Source organism: Apodemus sylvaticus, chromosome 19, assembly GCF_947179515.1.
Source record: "Apodemus sylvaticus chromosome 19, mApoSyl1.1, whole genome shotgun sequence".
Lineage (NCBI taxonomy): Eukaryota > Metazoa > Chordata > Mammalia > Rodentia > Muridae > Apodemus > Apodemus sylvaticus.
In genome coordinates this window covers 23,936,252-23,960,952 of record NC_067490.1, presented here as the reverse complement: position 1 = coordinate 23,960,952, position 24,701 = coordinate 23,936,252, and the positions used below count along the sequence as shown (strand labels likewise).

The 24,701-nt window shown below is 42.1% G+C and overlaps 1 protein-coding gene across 1 annotated transcript in view; it reads left to right on the top strand.

Moving 5' to 3' along the window:
• The window catches only part of Ctnna3 (catenin alpha 3), a 1,484,299-nt gene that overhangs the window by 67,250 nt on the left and 1,392,348 nt on the right, over nt 1–24,701 (top strand). Inside the window, exons 3-4 of the mRNA XM_052164514.1 lie at nt 2,313–2,479; nt 10,982–11,101. Of these exons, the coding sequence (XP_052020474.1) occupies nt 2,313–2,479; nt 10,982–11,101 (287 nt within the window). The remainder of the gene's footprint in view (nt 1–2,312; nt 2,480–10,981; nt 11,102–24,701) is intronic.

The following is a 24,701-nucleotide window of genomic DNA, read 5'->3' as shown; positions in this document are numbered from 1 at the left end:
TTCTTTTCTTTTATAAGACTATCTAATTGTCCAAGAGCCATTTACTAAAAACTATTACTAAATAAAACAAATACAAAAGTAAAAATAAAAATGAACACTCTCCTACTGACTTTCCTTAGAACCTTTGTTGAAAACCAGTTAACCATAAATGTTAAGGACTGCTTTTGGGAATGTCAGTGTGTGTGTGTGTGTGTGTGTGTGTGTGTGAGTGTGTGTGTGTTTTATACTTTTCTAATACGTTTTGAAATAACAATGCTATTTCTTTTTATTCCCCAAGATAGTTTTGGCTATTATTATTCTTTTGAAATTTCTACATGAATTTTAAGATTTATCTTATTAATTTCTGAGAAAATAAACAACCAAACATTTTGTTAGGGATGAGCTGCTGCTATTTTATTACTCCATTTACCACATGGAAAGAAAGGCACAGAGAGGGTTAAGTGAACTACCCTAGGTATGAGAACAGACACATCAAGTCTGGCTTCAGAGTCTGCACTGTGTATTGCTGTGACTCCCAATCAACTGTTCCTTGTGTACAGAAAGCAACTGGAAAATACAAATAACACATTATAGAAAGTCCTATCAGACAAGATTCCTTGAGAAGCAGCTCAAAACCCACTAGATTTACTGTTTATAGTTTGTATAGTGGTTATGTTGTTTGTATAACATGAAATCTCTGCACATACATGAATAACTTAAGTGTGCATACACATGCATTTATCTCCAAAGGGCACATATATAAAGCATGCAGATACATTTATAAATAAATGTATGTGTATACATAAACATGAAAGAGAAATCCAGGGAGAAGTTTCTATGTAAGTAAACAAGGACTGAATGGTTGGTGATTTTAGGAATTAGTATGGAGACTCGAACGTTTTTACTTTATGTTTTTTAGCATGTTCAATTATTATTTAAGGAGATTTGTTATATTAATTGTTATATGTTATATTAATTAATTAGCTAATTAATTAATTATCTATTTAGTGTGTATACATGCCAGACGTGTGTGCGGAGGTCAGACGTGTGGAGATGTGTGGGGATTCAGTTGTCTCCTCCTACTGTGTCGACCTTGGGATTTGAACTCAGGTCTACAGCTTTGGTGGCAAGCACCTTTACCCACCGAGCCATCTCACCAGCCCTGATGCCTTATAAAAGAAATAGACATGCGCTACCTTAATGCTGGAATAGGTCTATACTATGAAACTTGAGCGGCAGCTGTAGCTGTTTTCTGAGTTTGGTTGATAGAGCTGGGGAAGATGGAGAAGGGCGTCTTTCCCTTCTCCCTTTAGACTCTTCTATATTAGTATCAAAGGCAAATGAACACGCGCTACTTTTATAGCAAAATATACTTTAAATGAAAAGACCTTCAAATAACAGAGATATTTCTCTGACAATCTGACTAAACTTTAGAATGTACATGAATCCATACATCATGTAGAGTGAGTCTGCCCACATGAAGCTATTATCAGAGCGAGGTTATCACGTTCCAGATCATCATATTATTCTGTGTAGCCTTGGGATAACCTTGGACTTTGGATCTCTATTCCCTGGAGTACCAAGCCTGGCTTGTGGGTGCTGAGGATTGAACTCGGGGCTTCACAGATGTTAGGCAGACAGTCTGCCCACTGAGTTCCACCCTCAGTCTGCTAAGATTACTTTAAAGCAGTGGTTCTCAAACTGTCGTCCGCCACCCCTCCTCATGAAACGACCCTTTCACAGGAGTCACCTATCAAATATTCCTCATATCAGATATTTACCCTATTATTTATAATAGTAGCAAATTTACAGTTATGAAGTAGATATGAAAATGTGATGTTTGGGAGTTACCACAACACAAGGAACTACATTAGAGGGTCTCGGCATTATCAAGATTGAGAACCACTGCATCAAAGGATACCTGTACCAAGGATAACTCTCCTGAGTTCGCAAGAAATGCAGCAAAGACTTTCATAAACATGAACTTTTATGTCTGCCTGAAATCTTAGCCGTGAACCATTTTCCGGTAATGGAGATCGGAGGCGCTGCCGCAGTCGATAACAAGTTTGACTTGATGTTGCTTGTCAGTTCAGAATAATTTTCTCCATGGGAAGGTGACACCATGCTTCTTTGAACTCCAGAGCGCTCATCAGAAACAAATGCTGATCAAGCCGTGTCGTTCATTAAGGTGTGTTGCTCTAAGTATCGTGTGGCAGTTTAATATTGTGGTTCCTCGTGGCGTGGAATATCCTTGGAGCCAGGTGGGCTGACTAGTGCTGAAGTAGACGCAGTGGAGATTGAAACGATGACTTATTTGGGGTTGTGTTTTTCAGGCAAAGCTCTGAAGGTATCAGCTGAGAGATTTACAGACGACCCCTGTTACCTCCCGAAAAGGGAGGCCGTGGTTGAAGCCGCCCGCGCCCTGTTGGCAGCAGTTACAAGACTCCTCATCCTTGCCGACATGATCGATGTCATGTGCCTCCTGCAGCACGTGTCATCTGTAAGTAGACGGCGGGACAATTTGCTTTGCTGTTGTTTTCATTTTTAATTCCAACCTCGAAGCAAGCATCAATCCTGGCGCCTCTGCCCTATCTTTATCAGAAGCCTTTATCAGATAGAGTTATGAAGACGGGTGCATACCCCCAAAAATGCAGCCAGAACTTACTAGTCTTAAAGCCACTGTGAAATTAAGAACATCAGGGGGCTTAAATTGGCAGGGAGGAAATTTTAGACCTTTGAACATGAAATTAACATGCCCCGCACCAAAGTATTTATTTTATTTATTTATTTTTTTTGCGTGTGTGAGTGTGGAGGACAGTGCCAGGTGTCTTCTTTGATTACCCTCTATTTTATTTACTGAAGCCGGGTCTCTACCTAGAGCAGCGGTTCTCAACCTTCCTAGGGCTACAACCCTTTAATACAGCTCCTCATGTTATGGTGACTCCCCCAACCATAAAATCATTCTCATTGCTACTTCATAACTATAATTCTGCTGCTGTTATGAATTGTAACATAAATAGTCTTTGGAGGTCGAGGGTCGCCACAGGGGTTGTGACCCACAGGTTGAGAACTGTGGCGCTCGTCCCAGGATTCGTGATTTGGCTAGGCTGGCTAGCCGGTTTCCCTGGGGATGACTGTCTCCAACTCCCAGGCAAGCCCCCAAGCCCACTGGGACTCTTACCTGCCGCTGAAGGTGTGAACTGCGGTCCTACAGTTACGGAGCAAACGCTTTACCCACTAAGCCTCTTCCCCGGAGCCCCAGTTGGATCCAAATAAGTAACAGCACAGAGCGCTGCAGAGAGTGTTATTAACGTACAAGTGTGAATGATCTGAGAAAGAGAAAGCTGAGCTGGAAGTTTAGGACGTTTGGAGATTTGCCCTCCTCGGGAAGTAGGCACTACCACTTTCCGGTTTGTGGTGCTGGGTTCAGATCCATGGCCGTGCACCTGGAGGGCAAACGTTCTTTGTTAGAGCCACATCCTTGCTAGGACAGCGTTTTAAAACATTTTAGAATTTTTTTATCAAAAATATTTTTCATGCAATGTATTTTAGTTATGTTTTCCCCTCCCTTATGTACTCCAAGACCCTCCTCATCTCTTCACCCGTACAACTCCATGTTGTCATTAAAAACATCAAACCAAACCAAACCAAACCAAGGAAACCCAAGAACTAAAAACCAAAACAAATCAACAAGTACAAAAAGAGCACAAGAAAAACATACACACACACATACATATAAACACATGCATATGCAAACACACCCATACACTCATACACATACATACACATATACACATGCATACACAAACACACACATACATATAGACATACACACATACACATACACATGCATATGCAAACATACATATACACATATACATACACACATATACGCATATACAAACACATACAAATATACATGCATGCATACACAAACACACACATACATATACACATACACACGTACGGACTTACATACACAAACACACACATATATAGACATACATACACACATACATATACATGCATACATAAACATACACACACTCACGCATATACACATAGACACACATACACATATACACATATACACACTCACACATACATATATACACATATACATATGTATAAACACACACATACACACATAGACACACATACACATATACAAAGATACATAGTCACATATATACACATATACACACTCACACATACACACGCATACACATACACACATACACATATACACACATATAAACACACACTCACATATATATACACACATGCATATAGACACATACACACATACATGCACACCAATACACATAAACATACATACATACACATACATATAGACACATACACAACACATATATATACATACACTCACATGCATATACACACACTCACACACACAGATATACACTCACATACACAAAGGCACCCAGATGCATACACACACATGCACGAACACACACACACACACACACACACACACACACAAAGACATAAACTCACAAAAATTAGAAACTAATGCACAAGCAGGACTGGTGAGGTAAAACGCCTAAACAAAGCAATAGTAGACAAAATGTCTGACAACAAAAATGCTGAGTTCATCTTGTATTGGCCGTCTACTGCTGAGCAAGACACTGATCTATGAGTGTAGCAAAATGCCCTCAGGAGTCAGCCTAGGAAACCACAAAGGCCGCTCAGTGCTCTTCCTCCACATACACAGTCCAGGATCCCAGCCAGGAAATGATGTCACCGACAGGGGGCGGGTCTCCCCACCTCAGTTAGTATAGGCAAGAACATCTCCTACATGTGTGCCCAAAGGCTAGTCTCCAGGTGACCCGTTAACACTAACCAAAACACATGCCGAGTTACAGACAAGATAGACAGGTAAGACAGGCAGGCAGACAGACAGATGATAGATGTATGAATATCAGAAACACTATTTTTTTTTTCTCGAGATAGGGTTGTCCCTGTATAGCCCTGGTTGTCCTGGAACTCACTCTGTAGACCAGGCTGGCGTCAAACTCAGAAATCCACCTGCCTCTGCCTCCCAGAGTGCTGGGATTACAGGCGTGCGCCACCACCGCCCGGCAGAAACACTATTTTTAGTTTTTTAATGAATATATACTAATTTTGAAAATACAATGTCCTACTGCAAAGATGTGATGTTAAACCTGGATCCCCGGGAACTGCAGCTAAAGGTAGATGTGAGCTTCCTGGCGTGAGTTCTTGACCATCTCTTTAGCCACTGAGATTACGCTTCAGAGTGTTCTCCTCACCATGGTCTGCGTCTTCCCAAGAAGAGTGTTACAGTCAACATCACCACAGATGTATATAACCATCATGCATTTCTTTTTATACAGAGGAAATTCACTTAAAGTATAGTTATCTTCTGAGTACACACACTTTTTTTCTGAGATGGCGACCTATTTTGTTTCTTGGCCTTATTTGACTTATAGTAGACAAAGGCTTGCTTTTCTTCTCTTCCCCGCCCCCTCCCCCCATTTTATCTTTACTACTTCCCGAGAGCTCTTGAGCCTCCCCGCTTTCTCTGAAATAACCCAAACTCTATACAAGTCCGTGCTTCATGTACTGAATGAATCTGGGGTCTCTGTCTCTGTCTCTCTCTGTCTCATGCTACAGGTAGTACCTAGAATTTTGTACAACTGTATTTAATATTAAGAAAAAAAAGGATAGCTACTGAGTTGGTCTTGCTTAGGTAGCGCTTCCGGGTGCCTTCTCATGGGGCGCAGGTGATAGGCTGCTCAGCCCCGGGAGGCGGGGCCTATCTTAATCAACCAATCCCAGGTCGGCAGGCTGAGAGACACGAGGAGACTCACTTCTTTTTCTTCCTGCTTCAGCTGATTTCCTCTTATTCTCCTTTTCAAATTTCTCCATGAATATACATACTTTTTGTTGTTGTTGTTGTTTTATATACTTTTTGTTGTTATTGTTGTTGTTGTTCTTACAAACCGATTGGCTATTTAGTTTCTACAGAGCATTGGCTTGGATTTATTTAAATGTGGATTGTCAGGGAGAAGGAGAGAAAAGGTCTATTTTGGGGGGCGCGGGAGTGCTGAGTCAAACTAGACATTTCCCCGTTGTCTGTTTTCAGTTATTTTAATGGGAGATGAACGATCATGGCCTCTGCTGCTTTGTTTGATGGATTGTTGTTGTTATTTCTGAACCGAGATGAAATAGCGCACTGTGGGAGTGTTCGTGATGTCTGGGTATTGGTATAAGGGATATTGTCTGCATCTCTTTACTCTTATCTTGTATTCCCTTTGATATACGATAAGGTAGTCAAATACGACAAAATTGGATTTGTTTCTCAGTGCAGAGATCGCTTTAATATCCTTATCTGCACAGCTTTAGAGAACATCTACTTTTGTTTTAATTTCCAATTGATCTACTGAATTTTTGCTGTTTTAGGGTTTGAATCTGGTTTGTTTCTTGTTTCTTTTTTTCTTTTCTTTTCTTTCTTTCTTTCTTTCTTTCTTTTTTTTTTTTTTTTTTACAAGAAATGGTAGACTCAAAGATCAGCAAATTATTTTGGGATCTTTGGCTCAGGTTAAATTTCCTCCTAAAAAAATCGAACGAGTAAGTTTCAGGAATATTAATATGTTTTCAATCTAATGGCTCTTCCTTTCTCAAATTATTCCAACTGAAAAAAAGAGGAGTCATTTATTTTGAGAAATAATGAATGTAATGCAGGTACAGGACGTGGCTGCTTAGCCATCCTGAGAGGTTTGTTTTGATGGCCAAGCCCAGAAAAGGAAGACCATCCCTCAGACCAAGTCAATAGTCTGTCTTTCGGAAGCAGATAAGCATCACCAGGTTCACCTTTGTCTCCCTGGGCTTCAGCTCTTATCTGCAGAGTAAAAATATTGCTTTTACTACACAGCCCCCTCCCCCCATCTACATGTGTGGAGTTGGGGAGGGCGCAGAATGTGTACCAGCAATTCAGCCAACGCCACCTTGTCAATTTGATACCGCTCCTCCACGGAGACTGTTTGTAAGTAGGAGCAGTGTAGTTGAGAGAGCAGTCAAGGGACCCAGAGCACTTTAGCATCAATAATGGAGGAGCTGAAAACTCCAGCAAAAATCTCCACATTATGCAAACTCTGACCTTCAGTTAAACCGCTCTCTTGATGAAGAAGCATTACTGGATTTTCTCTGCCATAAACATATTACCTGGAAATTCTCTCTCTCTCTCTCTCTCTCTCTCTCTCTCTCTCTCTCTCTCTCTCTCTCTCTCTCCTTTTGAAGTCTTACAGGTGTTTCTCCTCAAGTTCCCCGGAGTTGTGTGAGGTTTACATAACTAAAAGAATACATGACCACATCTTTAATTAGAAAGAATAATTTTTAGGGAAGAGAAAATGCAGAGCATAGAGAACATTTTAAAATGCAGTGAAACTTTCGGTAAATACCTTATCATAATGGACTCATAGAATACTTTGTTTAGAGTCCTGGATCTGGTGTGATTTTGATTTAGACATACTGAGAAGGGGTCAAAAAATGGCCAAGGCAAAGAAAAGATCACATGGTAAGATATATCTGTATCTGTATCTATCTATACCTATATCTATAGCTCTATCTATCTATCTCAGTATATATATATATATATACATATATATAATGTAAAGTTTATCAAAACTATGTTGAAAATATTTTTTTTTGTGTGTGTGTTATGAGAGGCAGGAATGAGAAGATTTTGGCTGTGTGTAAACCGGTGGGGAGGGGGCTGGGATAGAAGGGTGGGGTAGGGTCTGGGGGGAGGGGACTGGTGAGACCGACAGCTCAGCCGGTAAACGTGCTTGCTTCTAAGTTTGACAACTTATGTCCCATCTCTGAGGCCCACATAGATGAATGAGAGAACTGTCACTCACGTATTGTCCTCTGACTTCTACATGTGTGACATTTTACATGTAGACATGTATGCTACACACATACACACAGAGGAAATAGCTAGAAAACATTACAAAATAAATACAATAAATGGAAATATTATGTAAATAATAAACATAAATTAAAAAAAATGAAGTGTATTAACAGATGACTGGACCTGGATCGCCCCCGGGAGATGCTGAAGTTTCATGTTCTCTGTGGTCCAACTCAGGTTTCTTCATGTCTTCTATTTTATGTAACCTATGTGAGCTTTAAAATGTTTCCCGTACCCTACTCTTTCCTCTTGTTTGCACCCCACTTTCTAAAGAAAGATCTCAGACGTTGAAGTAAAGTCCCTGCCGGGCCGAGCTTTCTGAGGCCCAGTTTACGCACTAGAGACTGGGAATGGACCCGGATGCGAGATTTCTGTCGGAAGGCATAATGTCCCGGGGCTGAACACACACTTGGTAAACGTTAATGCCCTTCCCATTTCTGGCTTCCGTGACCACTTTCCCTTGGAATCTTTAAGTTCCCCCAGGGAAGGAAATATGTTTTATATTCATAACACTTCGATGAGAGGAAGTGTTAAGTGGTATTGGTTGGACTTAATTTGCTGTCCTTCTATAGAGGGACCGTCTCCATTTTCTCTTCACGTTAGATTGAGATAAACACATTGTCTTCAAGAAATGGAGGATGGAGCCCAGTAGAAAGACATTCTATTATGATTTATTCGTAGCGCCTGATTCGCCGAGGACCAAACCATCCCTGGGAACTTAATTATATTCCATAAAATCGTATTGTCCTGTCTCATGGCATCACAGCTGTGGTGGGATTCTGGCGTGCTTAAATGGCGAAATCTCTACCCGTAGACATAAATCTATGTGACGACGGCACAAGATGAGGGTATGGGAAATCCATGACTTAAGAGAGCAAATGACAATCACATCAGTTGACCTTCTACGTCACTAACAAAGCAAGCTCTAATTCACTGAAATTGACCAAGGCTTCAGTTTCTTGTGAGTCCCTTTTCCTCTACTATCAGCAGCGCGAAGAATTCTGTGACCTACTGCAGTTTGCCACCTCTTTAGCCTGCATGCGGCTGGAGAAGGGACAGGAGCAATCCGACTCAGCAGGAAGGATCTTGTAACTCATTAGCTACAGGGCAAAACGTGAAGGAGTGTTTGCAGAACAGGCTACCCACGCTTCGGTCGGTCGGTCGCTAGCCTGTGAGTGCTCTTCCGGTCTCGGAAGGGAACACAAGCTCTGAGAGATCTTCCTCCCCGAATCCCGCTGGGTGATGACGGGCTCTTTGCAGATCCTCTGCAGACACATGGGATGTCTCATGCCATGACAGGAACACATGGGAACAGCTAACTTTTCATACGTTTGTTGGTTTCCGTGATTGGCGTGTGAAAACTCGATTAAGAATGCCTTTGTTAGCACATATTAATGATGGATCTTTTGGTGACATTTTCATGCACCTGTATAATGTATTTGATGATATTTACCTCCCTGCTATCTCTTGTCCTCTCCCAGTCCCACCTCTCTCTCTCTCTTCCCCCTCCCATCCCCCTCCCACTTCTCTTTCTCTCTCTGCTCTGTCTCCCTCCCTCCCTCTGTCCATCGTCCCTTGGTCTGTCAGTCTGTCAGTCTGTCTGTCTGTCTCCTTCTGTCTCTCTCTTGGCATGCACTTTTTTACACTTGGATGCAGAGCCCAGAGGGCAACATTAGATGCCTTCCTAAGTCACTCTCCACTGTATTTAAAAAAAAATTTAAGCTCATTCAGTTAAAAATTACAATCATATTATTTGTCCCTTCCCTTCCTCTCTCCAGTCCCTCCCATGCACCTACCTCTTGTTCTCATTCAAATTAATGGCCTCTAATTGTTACACACACACACACACACACACACACACACACACACCGTGTGCTCTCCCTGAGGAAGACTATTTCTCCAGCTTTCAGCAACTGAGGAGCTGCCCGTGGATCTCTGTTTAGGGTTGAGACCCCCTGAGTTTCCCTCCCTTCACATTAACTTGCTGATTGGTGTCTCTTCCTCGGTCAGTCACGAGCAGGCAGCCATGTTAGTGAGACTTTCTGGGGGTGGCTTCTCTGACACTCCTAGGAGTCATAATCTCACAGCAAGCGGTTCCTCTGGCTCTGGCAGTCTTCTTCCTCTTCTTTAGCACTGATCTCTGAAGCTGAGGTGCAGGTGTCTGCTGTAGACGTGTTGGCTGGGACTGGGCATCACCGCTCTGCCCTTGGATTGCCTGTGGTTTTCTGTAATGGTCTCCATCTGCTGCAAAGAGACGTTCCCCTGATGAGGGCTGGGAACTACCCTTATCTGTGGCTCTAAAGAGTGTTGACTAGAGATTACGCTGGCTTAGCAAAGTGGTGGTGAGGCCTGCTCCTTGGCTGGGCTGCCTGGCCCTGGGTCTTGGGTGATTGCTCTGTCTGTGCTTTCCCAGTGTTGGGATTCCAGATCCGAACAGACACACCCGGAGTTTCCATGCACTGTTGAGATTCAAACTCAGGTTCTCAAGCGTTTATAGTTTACTGTCTGAAACCTCTCCCCGGCCCTAAGAACCTTATAATATTGCTTTGTTAGACTTAAGAGTATATGCTAAATCTCACTTTTTGGTGGGTATCCTAAGGCATGAAAATTCTTTTATTTTGAAAATATGCTCTTTTTTTTAAAATTATTTATTATATGTAAGTAAATACACTGTAGCTGTCAGACACCCCAGAAGAGGGCATCAGATCTCATTACAGATGGTTGTCAGCCACCATGTGGTTGCTGGGATTTGAACTCAGGACCTTTGGAAGAGCAGTCAGTGCTCTTAACCACTGAGCCATCTCTCCAGCCCCAGATATGCTCTTCTTGTTAGATTGAGGATGGACTGGATCTCTCATTCATGCATATTGGTGCTACACATACAGTTTCTATCTCTTTATGATCATCCCTAATTAGTCCATTGAAAGATAATTAGCATTTGTTGCCTCTGAATTACAGTGGGTAAAACCGAAGCACCGTTGCGTTGGTGAGCAGGGAATTTGAAGAAAATTTATCACTCTTATAATCTGCTTTTCTTTTCGTTTTCAGTTCCAAAGAACATTCGAGTCTCTCAAAAATGTTTCCAACAAATCTGACCTCCAGAGAACCTACCAGAAGCTCGGGAAGGAGCTGGAAAGCCTGGATTATTTGGCCTTCAAACGCCAGCAGGTAGGAAATGGCGCTCTCCTCTGCTAGAGAATATGAGCAGTTCAGGCTTCCTGCTGTCCCGCCTGTCAGAGGTGCAGACAGGTCGGGGAGACTTCTCTTCTAATGATTGGGGCAGAAATAGCTTGTGTGGAGCGCCTTGCGTTCATCTGGCTACCAACAGTGCTCAGTGCGGTCCTGGCTTTTAGATGGGTACTTTAGGGGTTTCTGCACACGTCCTTTATCCCTTTAAAAGAAGATTCCTGCCGTTTTGTGAAGGTCTAACTACCCTTTGGTAATGATGTGTCTCCTCAGCACAAAGAGTTTCTATGATGGCTTGGCCACATGGCTTTTATATTTGGTAGGGTATAACCAAGGGGGGGGGGGATCCACCCAAAGATCAGGAAAAGAGTGTGGATGAACCCGCAAACTGAGGAAAGAGACTCACATGTTTTCAACAATTGCGCTTGACCTCTAGCATCGCTCTTTGATCTTTGAAGATGAGAAAAAACCTTGTTAAATAAATGTGCAAGATTAAAGGGAGGGATTCTTAACAAGTGCATGTCTTTTGGCCCGCTTGGAGAGTCCCAAGATAATCCCAGAGACAAATCAAACCTTTATAAGGTTGCTTGTAGGATCGGTACTGTCCACACCCAATCTTCACAATGATACATTCCAGGCGCCCTGGAGACCACACTGCCGCAGTGGCTGGCCGTCCTTTTTAAAAGACAGAGTTGGCTGCAGTTCCTGAATTGCCACTAGATGTCAGTATCGTCAAGCTTTTACTTTATTGGAAGACTGACTTGGAGCAGCGCAGTCCCACAGCCATTTAAATTAGGTTGCATGAAAATTGAGAAGGTGTTCAGTCATAGTGGTAGTTGGTGTCTGGAATCGTGACTACACGGATGACCTGTCTGCAGAGAGTGCACTCATCTCGCTGTTGCACAAGTTCTGGGCCTTTTGTGTGTGGGTTTTCAAAGCAGTGTTTTTGTTAAACCACATTAAGTCCATATGATACGGCTTAGAAATTAGCCCAAGAATAGAATTGTGTTCTAGGTTCTTGCTCTATCATAGATATGAAAAAGTTCTCTTCCAAATTGGGTATTTAACCTTCCTGCGATCTTATTCCCTAAGAGTTACATTTGTTTTGTAGAATATTCTAGACTAGGGTAAATGGATTATCTTGACAATACAGAAAAAGGTGATAAGCATTTTTTTGTTGTTGTTGTTTTGTTTTTTTAAACTAATGCTGGCCTGGATGTTAGCAGACATAACACAGGGTGTCGGTGTTGCTATCACTACAGTCAACCCCCGGTTCCTGCTACTTAGCACCACGGATCACTGCTTCGGCCTTGAGACATTTTCAGTCCAGTTTTGTTCCCAAGATCGTATTTTTACCACCAAGAGGTGCTTGTGTGGACAACCGGTCGTCACTACCCTCTTGCCTTTCTCATTAGCGCATTTCTGGTGATTAGATTCTCACATTAGCTAATTGCAAATGTGGAGGGAGAGTACTTCAAGGGTGGGAAGAGCAGAGCTCTGGGAGGACCCTGCTGAGGACAGGTAACATATGAGGAGACAGGGACATGAGGCCTGTGAACGTGTGTATGTAGACTATCCATGCCGCTGCCTAAGTCACTACGCTGTGGCACATAGTAGGACTAAAACATTTACGAACCGATTCACTGTAGAGGTACAGTGAAGTCAGTTTTATTGGTAGCATTTGTAGGTGAAACCGCTGAAGATTTTGTGACTCTCCTGTGATGGTCAGCTGTGCAGAGGAGAGCCCTGGGATCTCTGTCCTAAACCAGCCTGACTCCAAACAAGGAATTCGCATTGCCAGGCTGGGTGGGGCTTACGGGTCAGAACGGCAGCTGCTTGACGACTGGGCGGCATCTTCCATCCCTGTTCCTTTAAAGTTCAAAAAAAAAAAAAAATCTATTAAGTGCACAGTGAAAAGCATTTTTTTTTTCTTTTTCGTCTTAGCTGGGAAAGATTCAGATCTCTGTAAAAATGCTAATTCAGCAAGACAACTTCCTTGTTGTAAGAGCTGGATACAGAGACTGGTTTTCTGCTCCCGCGGTACCCATCATTCTTTGCTGCAGCCGAATGCAAGCGGGTTGCACCTCCTTGGCGGTTCCTTCCTAGTCTCAGTATCTGAGCGTGGCGATTCTCAGACCGGTGCAGTTACTGGGCACGACCAAAGTTTTGGCCCCAGATTGCGGGCCATTAAACCTAGCGAATTTTGTCCCACTCTGAAATGCAGGAGATGTTATGTTCTGAAATGTTATGTTCTTGTGCATAAATGCTAATATATTGTCCTTTGCTTGATTTCAGGTGCTCTCCTAATTTATTTATTTTTGTATTCCCTTTGGTATTTCACCACTAACATCACCCAAGCTCTTAAGTAACATTTGGCAAGTCAATCAATTTTAATAATTTTATGGATCCATTCATTAATTTTTTCCCTATGAAATGTTTATGTATATTAACTCTCCTGTATTTATCTTTTATAGAGATTTTATTATAAATATACATATTTCTTTAGACAATTTAAATGCTACAGAAATTTACTTTACTTGAACACAGTGACTCTATTTTAATATCTTTGTTTGAGAGACCCTTGTTGTGCCTTGCTTTAATTCTTTTTAAAATATTCCTTAAAGTGCGTGGGGAAAGATATTGAATATGTTTATGTGCAGGCACGCTGTGGTATATGTGTGAGGTCAGAGGACAACTTGTAGGAATCGGGTCTCTCCTCTCACCACGTAGCGTCCTTGGACCAAGAGCCTTGAGCTGCCGAACCTTCTCATGGCTGTTGCTTCTTTGAACCTGTGTCTTTTGAGAAGTTACTGCATGCTGTGTCCTAAACACAAGCAGCCTTTGGTTATTCTCTTCCGTGGATGAATGCTCACGCTCTAGTCAACTCAGACGAACCCATGTCTTCCTGCATTCAAAAAGAGTAATGTTGGAAATAGCGTCGATGGGCAGAGGAGGATGAGAGGGGAGGCTGGGATAGAGGAGGGGTGGGCACACCCAGACGGAGGATGTGAGTAACGGGTATCATTAGCCCGGAAGATCGGGAAGCTCATTTATCGCGGTTTGGGATAAAACGTTGCAAGAGATGGATACAGAAACTTCTTGGCGACTGGCTTTTGGTCTCGTGCTCAGCTGACTGCAGGCAGCTGGAGGACAGGGTCTGTCATCCCCCCCTTCCCCCTCGCCTCCTTGGTGGTTTTTTTTTTTTTTTTTTTTTTTTTTTTTTTTTTTTTTTTTTAGACAGGGTTTCTCTGTGTAGCCCTGGCTGTCCTGGAACTCACTCTGTAGACCAGGCTGGCCTCGAACTCAGAAATCCGCCTGCCTCTGCCTCCCAATTGCTGGGATTACAGGCAGGCAGGCAGGCGTCACTGCCGCCCAGCTGGTGGCTTCTTTCCAGTCATTTGCCTGCTCAGACTTCATCCTATTGCATATCCTATATGCACCAACTGTTTCATAGATCCCAGACTTATGTATTAATCCTAGCTGTTATAAATCAAGACATCTCCTTGGGGCTTCATATTTTTTTTGTATGAATAAAGTAAGATTTACTAATTTAGACTGTAACTCAATTTCTTCCACTCTCTTATCCTTAATGCCTACAATAGCATTATAAAACACATTTCATTTTCACTGGCTTCTAAGTCCTTGGTTAGAAATCAAAGGTGATATTATCGAGTCGAGCGCTGTATGGACTAAGACACGTTTGTATGTTGATGCGAATACATTTGAAATGAAAATGCTTGACACATACCCTTGATTCTTGTCTCCTTGATTACGTCTGTTATTCTTGCCTTCTAACCTTTATATGAGGTTTATATAACTTGGTATTTAGATTATCCAGCCCTTTCCTATTTACTTATTTAACTACTAATCATTCTTTAAAGTCACACTGAAGCCTTGCCTCCCTCAAGGTGCTGCATCCAGTGTCCTCAGGTCAATATGTGACCTTCGTTCTTAGCATTTGCCTGTGAGAATTCAAGGAGCGTTGAAGGCTGCCTTTGTAATCACCCAGACTCAGAGTGTTTGTTTGCACTGCCTTAGGCACTTGACTTTCTTCTTTCAAAACCCCGAAGAAAACAGTTCCAGGCTGGAGCCTGCTTTGAGAAGCTACGAGAAGGCGTAAAGAAAGCCCTTTAAAATTTATAAACAGTGCAGCACAGCATCTAACACATTTAGTATTAATAGCTTTCATAATGTTGTTTGGTGTTAATCTCACAAACCCCCTTCTTAGATGTCTGCAAGGATGTCTTTATTTATGTACTTTCGAAGTGCATATAGGATATAGCGCTCTTCTAAAAATATAGTATTTTTAGAGTGATTTTAGATGCTTGTAGTCTGGTGGCTGGCGACTACGGCCACGGAAAGGAAGTAAGACCTCTCAAGAAGGGAGTTGGAATGGGGCTGGGTTCAGCAGGTGAAATGCTTTCTGCGTAGGTATGAGGACCCGGTATGAGGACCCGAATTCAACCCCAAAGTCCAGCACTAAGGTGTGTGTCTTTAACCCGAGTGCTTGGGAAGTAGAGACAGGAGGATCCCTAGAACAGCTAGATAGTCTAACCAAATAGGTTCAGTAAGAGTTCCTCCTTCAGCAAGGTTAGGCAGAGAGTGATAGCAGAAGACATCCGACATAGATCTCAGGCCCCTTAATGCACATACGAACACATACATGCACACAAACACACATACGCACACACACGCACAGAATGGGAAGGGGGTGGCAACATTTGGTTTCAGTATGCCTTCACAGTGATATCTCTTGACGGACAGAACAGTTATAGCGCTCAGAACTTGTGCTAACACTTTCTTAGGGGATTAGTGTTTTAGACCCAATATTCCACCAAAGTTTCAGTTTGTGTAATAATGATGTCCTCCGTATCTAAACGTCCTTCTAGGTCACGTGCTCAGCACACAATGATCCCTTCTTAGTGATGATTCTGTGGAGTGAACAAATGCTTTTCTCTCTTTCTAGATGTCAACGCCTTCTGGATGATTAGAAGGCCAGAAGGAATGTAATATTCAGAGTAGAACTCAATTTAAGACAAAATAAAATAAAAATAAAGTCTTATCAATAAAGCAAATTAGAAATAAATGTCATGAAATTTACTTTGTAAAAACTCCTTCGGGTCTTGGTATTCCTTAGTTGCCCGTGGCTCTTTTTCTAGGCCCTGAAATCATATACATACAAGTCACGGTATACATTCTAAGCATGCTGTGTTTATGTCTGTAGGCAGACATATGTGAATAAAATAAATAGGTAAATAAAAAATAACTGAAGTGCTTTTAGGTTAGCTAACAGCCTTCAATTAGACAGAAAAATTCTACTTGGTATCTTTCTTTTTGTCCTTTCCATAATAACTATTTAAATATGGGTGAGGGACAGTATATGGTAAGAACCGATGAAAGAGACCTCCTGTGCAATTTTGGTAAGCATGGAAACTTGCAGTAATTGTGGAAAACAGTATGAGAGTTAAAAAAAAAACAGTAATAATCAACTGTGGAGAACAGTATAGAGACATTTCTTAAAAAAAAAAAAAAAAAAAAAAAAAAGGGCCAAGACTTAGATTCTGCTTACAGACTCAAGAAAGTACCCAGGTAGCACAGCTATTAAACTCTCCCGGTGGTGGGAGGTTCTAAGCACGATGCAGGGGCAGGAGAGTCATCAATAGTCTTGTTTAAGTGTGAATTCCGTGAGCCACAGTAACAACTGGTGTGGCAATATATACCTGCTAGCGCAATAGTGGCATGGTCGTTAGGAAGGTAACCAACCGCTTTCCGATTAAATTAAAGACCTGCTCTACAGGATGGAACTCAGGCCTAGTACTGTTAACTGAGCCAGACCCCATGAGTGGGTGGGTCCTAGGTCTTAAGAAAGAAGCCAGTGCTACCATTCTGCTAAATAGATATAGTAACAAATTACTTGCTAAGTGTTTTTCTTTATACTCACAGCTTATAGGATCTCCCAGCCCTCACGGGAGAAGCTTTGTTTTTTGCTGCACAGGGTAATTGATACAGAGACCCACAACTGGTCAGTGCACAGAGACTAAGACACTGTGGCACACTCAGCTTTAAGATGCTTGCATTACCAGGGATATAATACTCGGGACTGGCCACAGATGAAAGGGCAGGTAACTGTAAGAACCAGAAGAGGCAGACAGCTGCATGGATACTTTATTTGCTGGATGCGATAGGACCAGTGCACACAAATCTAGCATGGCTGTGACTGAATGTACAAAGCCAAGACAGACAAACTCCCTCCACGGCTAAGGGAGGAGGTCATGAAATGTCACGCCTAGCTGAGGACCTGTTGGTAACTGATGGCCACTGGGGAAGAGTCAGTTTTCTTCAGGGGTGTGGTTCTTGAGAAGCTACCCATGCTTCAGGAGATAGTCACACACACACACACACACACACACACACACACACACACACACACACACTGAGATGACACTAAGAGGACTCCATCCATCTAAGAACAAAGCTCAGGATATTGGAAGAAGAAAGTGGCAGAGGGGATGGGGGGGAGGTCAAATCTCAAACAAAGCTGTGACCAGTAAGTAGCACATGTAAAAAACAAAAAAATTCAAAAATTTAAATAAAAAAAGAGTAGAACTACCACGTGTCCCTATCCAAAGGGAGTGAAGCTGGAGTCTCGAAGAGACCTGCATTACTGTGTTCACCGCAGCACCAAGAGTAGCCAAGATGTAGAAGCGACCCAAGTGTTTCCAGTGGATGCATGGATAAAGGAGGCAAGCGGTGTATCACAGGCAGAAGCTTCTGTCTGCCTGTCTGTCTGTCCGTGTGCACGAGTGCTTGTGTGTGAGTGCATGCATGTACATGTGTGTGCATGTGTGCGTGTGAGTGTGTGTGTGTATGTGTGTGTGCATGTGTGCGTGTATGCATGTGCATGTGTGTGTGTGTGTTTGTATGTGTGTGTATGTATGTGTGTGTGTTTGTGTGTACATGTGTGTGTGTATGCATGTGCATGTGCATGTGTGTATGTGTGTGTGTGTAGGTCATGAATGTAGAAAGAGACCATGGAATGGGAGGGAAAGATCTTAAGAGGGAAGCAGAATACAACATGGAAATAACTAGAAAACAGAAGGGATAAGCATGAGAGGTGGAAAAGGGGGTGGGAGGGAACACGGGAGCTACGGTGAAGGAAGGCAAAGCAAAGTCAGATGTTTGCATAAGAGTCCTGTAGGAACTCATATTTTATATGCTAACTTAAGAAAATAATGGAAAAGAAAGCTTGGTGTACAGACCCCAAATAGAATATTCTTTCTCCTCAAAGAAAGAAATCCTTTTGTTTGTAATAATACGAACAGACTGGGAGGGCTTTAAGTGAAATAATCCGAGAAAGAATGTGTTATTTCATTTATGTGTGGAATCTAAGCAGGTCAGAGGGTGGGCTCTGGCGTTAAGGGAATTCCAGAACAAGAGGATGTCATTCGAAGGATACAAACTTCCAGCTTTAATATGAGTGGATTCTAGGACCTTGATGTGGGGTATGGGTGTGCTTGGCATATTCATCTGAGTATAGTCATCCCTATATATGTATTTAATAAGCACACTACATAAATATGTCGTGTATAGATCTCACAGTTATCCTTTAGAACACCTTGAAATCTTTGTTGACTACAAATAAAAATTAAAAAGGAAAAAAAAATTGCAGATGGGTACGGACTAACCACAAAGAATATAATCCCAGCTGACCCTTGAATCTGTGAGCTCTGAGGCTTTAAGACTTCATAAAGCCAGGTTTGTGGTTAGCATATAGCATGGAGGAAGAGGTAAGATCCCAGCCACATAGAGATAGATGAAGAGGAAGGAGTCAGGTGCCACCGTCCTGGGGGTTGCCCACAGAACAACGGAAGACAGAGCAAGCCCTCATTTGAGCTCTCAAGAAGATGGAGGCTGCACACACTTATTGCAGACTTTTGAAGATAAGTGTGCATCTGGGGTTACTGAGGTGCAGTCTAAGAAAAAATGGAATTGAAAACCAGAAGGTGGGAGGCACGAGGCTTCAGAGGAACCCATAAGTAGGAGATTCACATCAATGACCCGTTGTTACATGAAATATGCTAATTGCTCACTTGGGAGAAGATCCTTCCTTTTTCATCCTGTAAGGATTTCAGCTCCCTTGAAAGAATCCTGATTAAATTATTTCTTTTAAGAGTAAGTGAGCCAAAGACTGCTACATTAAAATATTCATGTCTATCTTAGATGGTATTCTGTTTCTTATTTACCAAGTCAAGTAAGACGATTATTTATGACACTTATAAATCTGCTTCTGAAGATTTCCAAGCATTTCAGGTATCATTGAAGGGTTCATTGCAAGCCATTTAAAATGTTGAATATTACCATGGCAGGGCATACTAAGATTCAACCCCACCCCCCAGTGTGCTTCGTTCTCTCGGACACATAGCTTATTGATGTGCACACTGGAAAGAAGATGTCATTATGTATATTTAAAAAATATTCTCCCCCATATGTAAAAGCATGGGGGGTATACGTGAACCCCCATCTCCCACTCCTGGGTACATACCCAGAGGATTTGTGTCAGCATATCACAGAGACAGAAGCACACCGTGCTCACTGCTGTAGCATTTATAATAGTCAAGAGATGGGGCCAGACTGGATTTCTAGCAACAGATGAACAGAGAAAGAAATTGTGGTTTATATACAACAGCATTTTGTCCAACCATAAAGAAGAATCAAATAATGTTATTTGAACTAAAATGTATCCACCCCCCATATACATATACAAATATATACATGTAGATACATTCACACATATATACACACATAAACACATGTACACACGTGAAGGATGCACTGATTATTAAAGGCTATTCTAAGTCAGCAGATTCTGAGTTATTCACGCTCCTTAATTCAGTTTACTGCCATAGCCAGCCAGCCATTTTCACTACTTCATAAACTACAGATCTTTTACAGGGTAATTTCCTTCTCTATAGTTAAAATCTGAAGAAAATTATGAACCCTTTCCTTAAAAATGAATGTTCAGAATGAATGACCCTTCATTTAAAATTTGATTTCCGCTTTGGTAGTTAACACTCAGGACAAGTAGGCATCTTCTATTAAATTCATAAAGCAAAGCCAGAGAGACAAATTTTAAGTCAAAGGAACTGCCTTTCTGTTTCCGTGCGCTGTCTTCAGAGTTGAGTTTATCGATGTCACTTTGATCACTTAGGTGGGAGGCTGTGGAACACAGCACATTCCAGCTGATTTTCATATACCAGAAAAGATTTATTAATTCTTTTACAAGGTTGTTTACTGTGTGATAACTCGCCCTGTGAGCAGCTTATGGCTACTTTATAGTGGGGAATGTTTATTGAAATAGTTAAGGCTTTGTTATGGGTTGTTTTGAAATTTACTAGGCTGACAGGAATATCAGAGGTGGCAAAGCATTTCAGTCTTAAGTGTGGTGGCTACTTGTGCGTGCCATAGGTTCACCAAGTCCGTAAGATTGTCGATGAGAGCTGGGGTGGAGGGAACCAAATCCTGGGACCGTTAAGAGTGCAAACACCTTGCCTCTTTCTTTTCAAGGTACCTTACTATTAGCACAGACTAGTTGTGCAAGGTGATGGGTCTCATTGATATTTTCATATCTGTACCCAATGTACAGTGAAAGGCTGTCCTGCTAAATCAGACACATGGAAGAATGTTTTCCTGAAGCAGACACAGGTGAAAGGATGTTTTGATATAGCGGACAGGTGAAGGAGTATAAATATGACCCCACAGACAGTGGGAGAACAGCACTGACCGTTGGTTTGGTTTGTTCCTCTTTGCTATTCTTCGATAACAGCACGCGTGTATTGATTCACCTTACATAGCATTGTCATTGAGCTTAATTTGAGGTAACGCTGCCATTGAAAGAAAATCGTCCAAAAGCTGCTTGTGAGTTTCCTCTGGCAGCTTGCTGTTTCTGTGGCCAGCTGGCGAGCCTTGCGCTTTTTTCAGGACTGAACTGCAGCAGCCAGGTGTCTGCTTGCTGAAGGGACTGGACTATAGCTGCCGGTTTGTGTGTGGTGTCTGCCTGCCGAGAGGACTGGTCTGCAGCTGCTGAGTCGTATTTGGTGTTTGCTACAGGTCTGAAATGCTGCTCAAGGAGATCGAGGTCGCCCCTAAAGAACTATTTCTGAACAGGTCCCCTTCCCCCATCTCCTAATAACATTTCTCTTCCACTTCCTCTGCTGGGTGTTGGGCTAGAGGAGAGGTTGAACCCTTACTAAAAGTCGGTTGCAGAAAATCTATGCCTACACATTCTGTTTCATTGTGTAAGCTTATTGAAATACAGTCAATAATTAAAATTGTATGCATTTCAAACCGGCAATTCGATGCTTTGGTGCAGATACGGTGAGAATGGCTAACAACTAATTAATGTCAGGAGTTATTCATCTTGTGACTGGAACCTTTTGGTCAACATGTCCTTATTTCCTTCCCTTCTTGTTCTGTTCATGACAACTACTCTACTACTCCGTTTCTCTGTGTCCTGCGTTGTTAGATTCCATGTAAAAATAAAGCTAAGAAACATTTGACTCTCTCTGGCTTCCATTTAGCATAATGTCCCCTTAGTTTCACACATGTTATAACTGGTAGGAGGTGCTTATTTTTAAAGGCTGAAAATTATTTTAAAACACTCTTTTATTTCATATAAAATAGAATTATTATTCATTTTGTATGTAATATACCATGCTTCCTTCATCTGCTCATTCGCCAGTGGCCTCTGATGTGTTTATCAGGTCTTGGCTATTACTCACAATGCTTCAGTGTGCACAAGAGTTATTTGCCTCGTTAAGATCCTCAAGATGGGACTGGAGAAATGACTCAGCAGTTCACAGCCCTGGTTACTCATGCAGGGGGTCCTGGTTCAGTTCCTATTACCTATGTGGTGACTTACAGTCATCCATAGCTGCATTTCTAGCATCTGACCCCTCTTCTGGTCTCTGCAGTCACCAGTCATGAATATAGGTCAGTATACATGCATGCCACCAGATATGTATGTATATGTGTACACATATGGGCAAAATACTCATGCACACAAAATAAATGTTAAAAAGTCATCAAGATAGCGATTTAATTTCTCTGGATATATGTACATGTGTATATATATCTATGAGTGGAAGTGCTAGACCACATTGAGTCTTATTTTAGTATTTTGAGGCCATTCCATGCTGTTTTCACAATAGCTCTACTAATTTACATTCCCACCAATGTATCAGCATTGATTTTTCTGTTAACTCTTTCCAACATTTATCATATTTAATATTTTTTATAGTCATCAATAGGTAGGGGTCATATGTGGGTTTTTTATTTTTTTATTTTTTGGCTTATTTGAGACAGGGTTTCTCTGTGTAGTCCTGGCTGTCCTGGAACTCACTCTGTAGACCAACCTGGCTTCGAACTCAGAAATCCACCTGCCTCTGCCTCCCAGAGTGTTGGGATTACAGGTGTGTGCCACCACTGCCTGGCTGTGTTTGTGGTTTTGATTGCATGGCGATTAATGTTACTAAGAATAATTTTATATACCCATTGGCCTTCTTCATTTTTCCTTGGAAAGATGTCTGTGCAGGTCACTTCTGAGCTGACTCATTTGGCTATGCCGCTCTTGATTCCTCTGAGTCCTTTGTGTATTAGGTATCTGTTGTGGGTTGTCTTAAGGGTAGTCATTCCGATCTCAAAACGGTTATCACTTGCATTTTATTTTGGTTAAGGATGTTGAATATTTCCCCAAATGTTTACTGACCATTTTTGTATTTCTTCTCTTGAGTGGTTCTCTTGAGAACCATTTCATTTTTATCAATTAGATTCGCCACGTAGATTCCTTCTTATTTTTTTTCCACTCGACTTCCAATCACACTATCTCCATCATCATATTTAACTGTGTTATCAAACATTCCACGTCTCTTCTTTAACTCTATTACAATTTTAACTACACCCCCACCCCTGCTCCAGTTTGTTGCTTTACTAGTAGCTGTATTTTCCAGTGATAATAAGTTCAAGCTACCGCTGGACCTCCAGGAAGGCGCAGTGTTTGTGGGCCCAGTGAAACTCACCCAGCAAATACAGATATTCTGAAGTATGCTTTAATCTTATACAAAGTGTCGGTGGATTTTCCAGCCTTCTGTTGGGACATTGCTTAGAAGATCCATAGCTTCTTCAGAGGCTAGGGTCGTTTCCCTGGGTGGGGGTTTCCCGTCCCACTACAAATATTTAAATAACCTCACGCCACATTGCACTTTCTTCTTCCTTTTTTTTAAATTTAAATTTTATTTATTTATTTATTTATTTATTTATTTATTTATTTATTTACTTATTCACTTTATATCCTGTTCACTGTTCCCCTCCTGGTCATTCCCTCCTCAAATCCTTCTCTCTCCCTTCTCCCCTTTTACTCTGAGCAGGCTCCTCCCTCCATTCCCTCCCCGACCCTGGCACTTCAGTTCTCTTCCCTTCCTTCTCTTCTCCACATCCTCTCCGTCCGATGACAGACAAGGCAGTCCAGCTAGATGGATATAACACACGTACAGGTAGCAGCTTTTGCGATAGCCGTTCCCCCTCCCCCAGGTATTCGGGACCCACATGAAAACCAAGATGCACATCTGCTACATATGTGCGTGGAGGTCTAGCCCAGGCACTGGTAGCTGCGTTATTTCTGGTCTTCAGTGAGGGAGAGGCGACTCCCAGTGCTCCTTAGTAGACTTGCCTTTGGGAAGCTGTTTACCTGAGAGGTGTTTCGCCAGACTCACCTCTCGTCATTGATAACATCTGTCAGCTCCCAAAAGCACCTCTTCAATTTGATATCAAAGGTACAGCGCTGGGTTAGTTTTACGCCAACTTAACACAAACTAGAGTTCCTGAGGAGGAGGGAGCCTCAATTGAGAAGATCCCTACACAAGGTCAGGCGCTAGGTAAGCGTGTAGGGCATTTTTTAAAAATTAGTGATCAATGGGGGAGGGACTCGTCCATTGTGGGTGGACTGAGGGTCCATTGTGGGCAGGACCACTCCTGAGCAGGTGGCCCCAGCTTCTTATAAGAAAGCAGGCTGAACAAGCCATGGGGGGGCAAGCCAGAAAAGAGAACTCCTCCACGGCCTCTGCATAAGCTTCTGTCTCTAGGTTCCTCCCTGTTCGAGATTCTGTCCTGAGTCTCTTACGTGGAGGATAAACAGCGATGTGGAAATATAAGCCAAACGAAACGTTTCCTTCCGGAGTTGTTTTTGCTCATGGTGTTTCATCAAAGCAACAGAAAGCCTAAGACATTCACGTAGAGGATCTCATCGGTTGCCTTCAGTTCCTACACGCGCCTTTATAATGGCTTTTGAATTCTTTATATATCCTAAGATTAATCACTGTCCGTTGTGCAATTGGCAAATATTTCCCCCCATTCTGCCTGCCGATTGTTCCTTTTCCTGTGCGGAAGCTTTATAATTTCATGTAATCCTCCTTGCCAATTCCTAGTATTATTTCCTGTGCAATTAAAGTTTTTTTTTCTTCTTCTTCCGAAAGTTCTTTCTTGTACTTCTATCTTGAAGGGGCTCTGCCTATGTTTTTCTAGCAGTTTC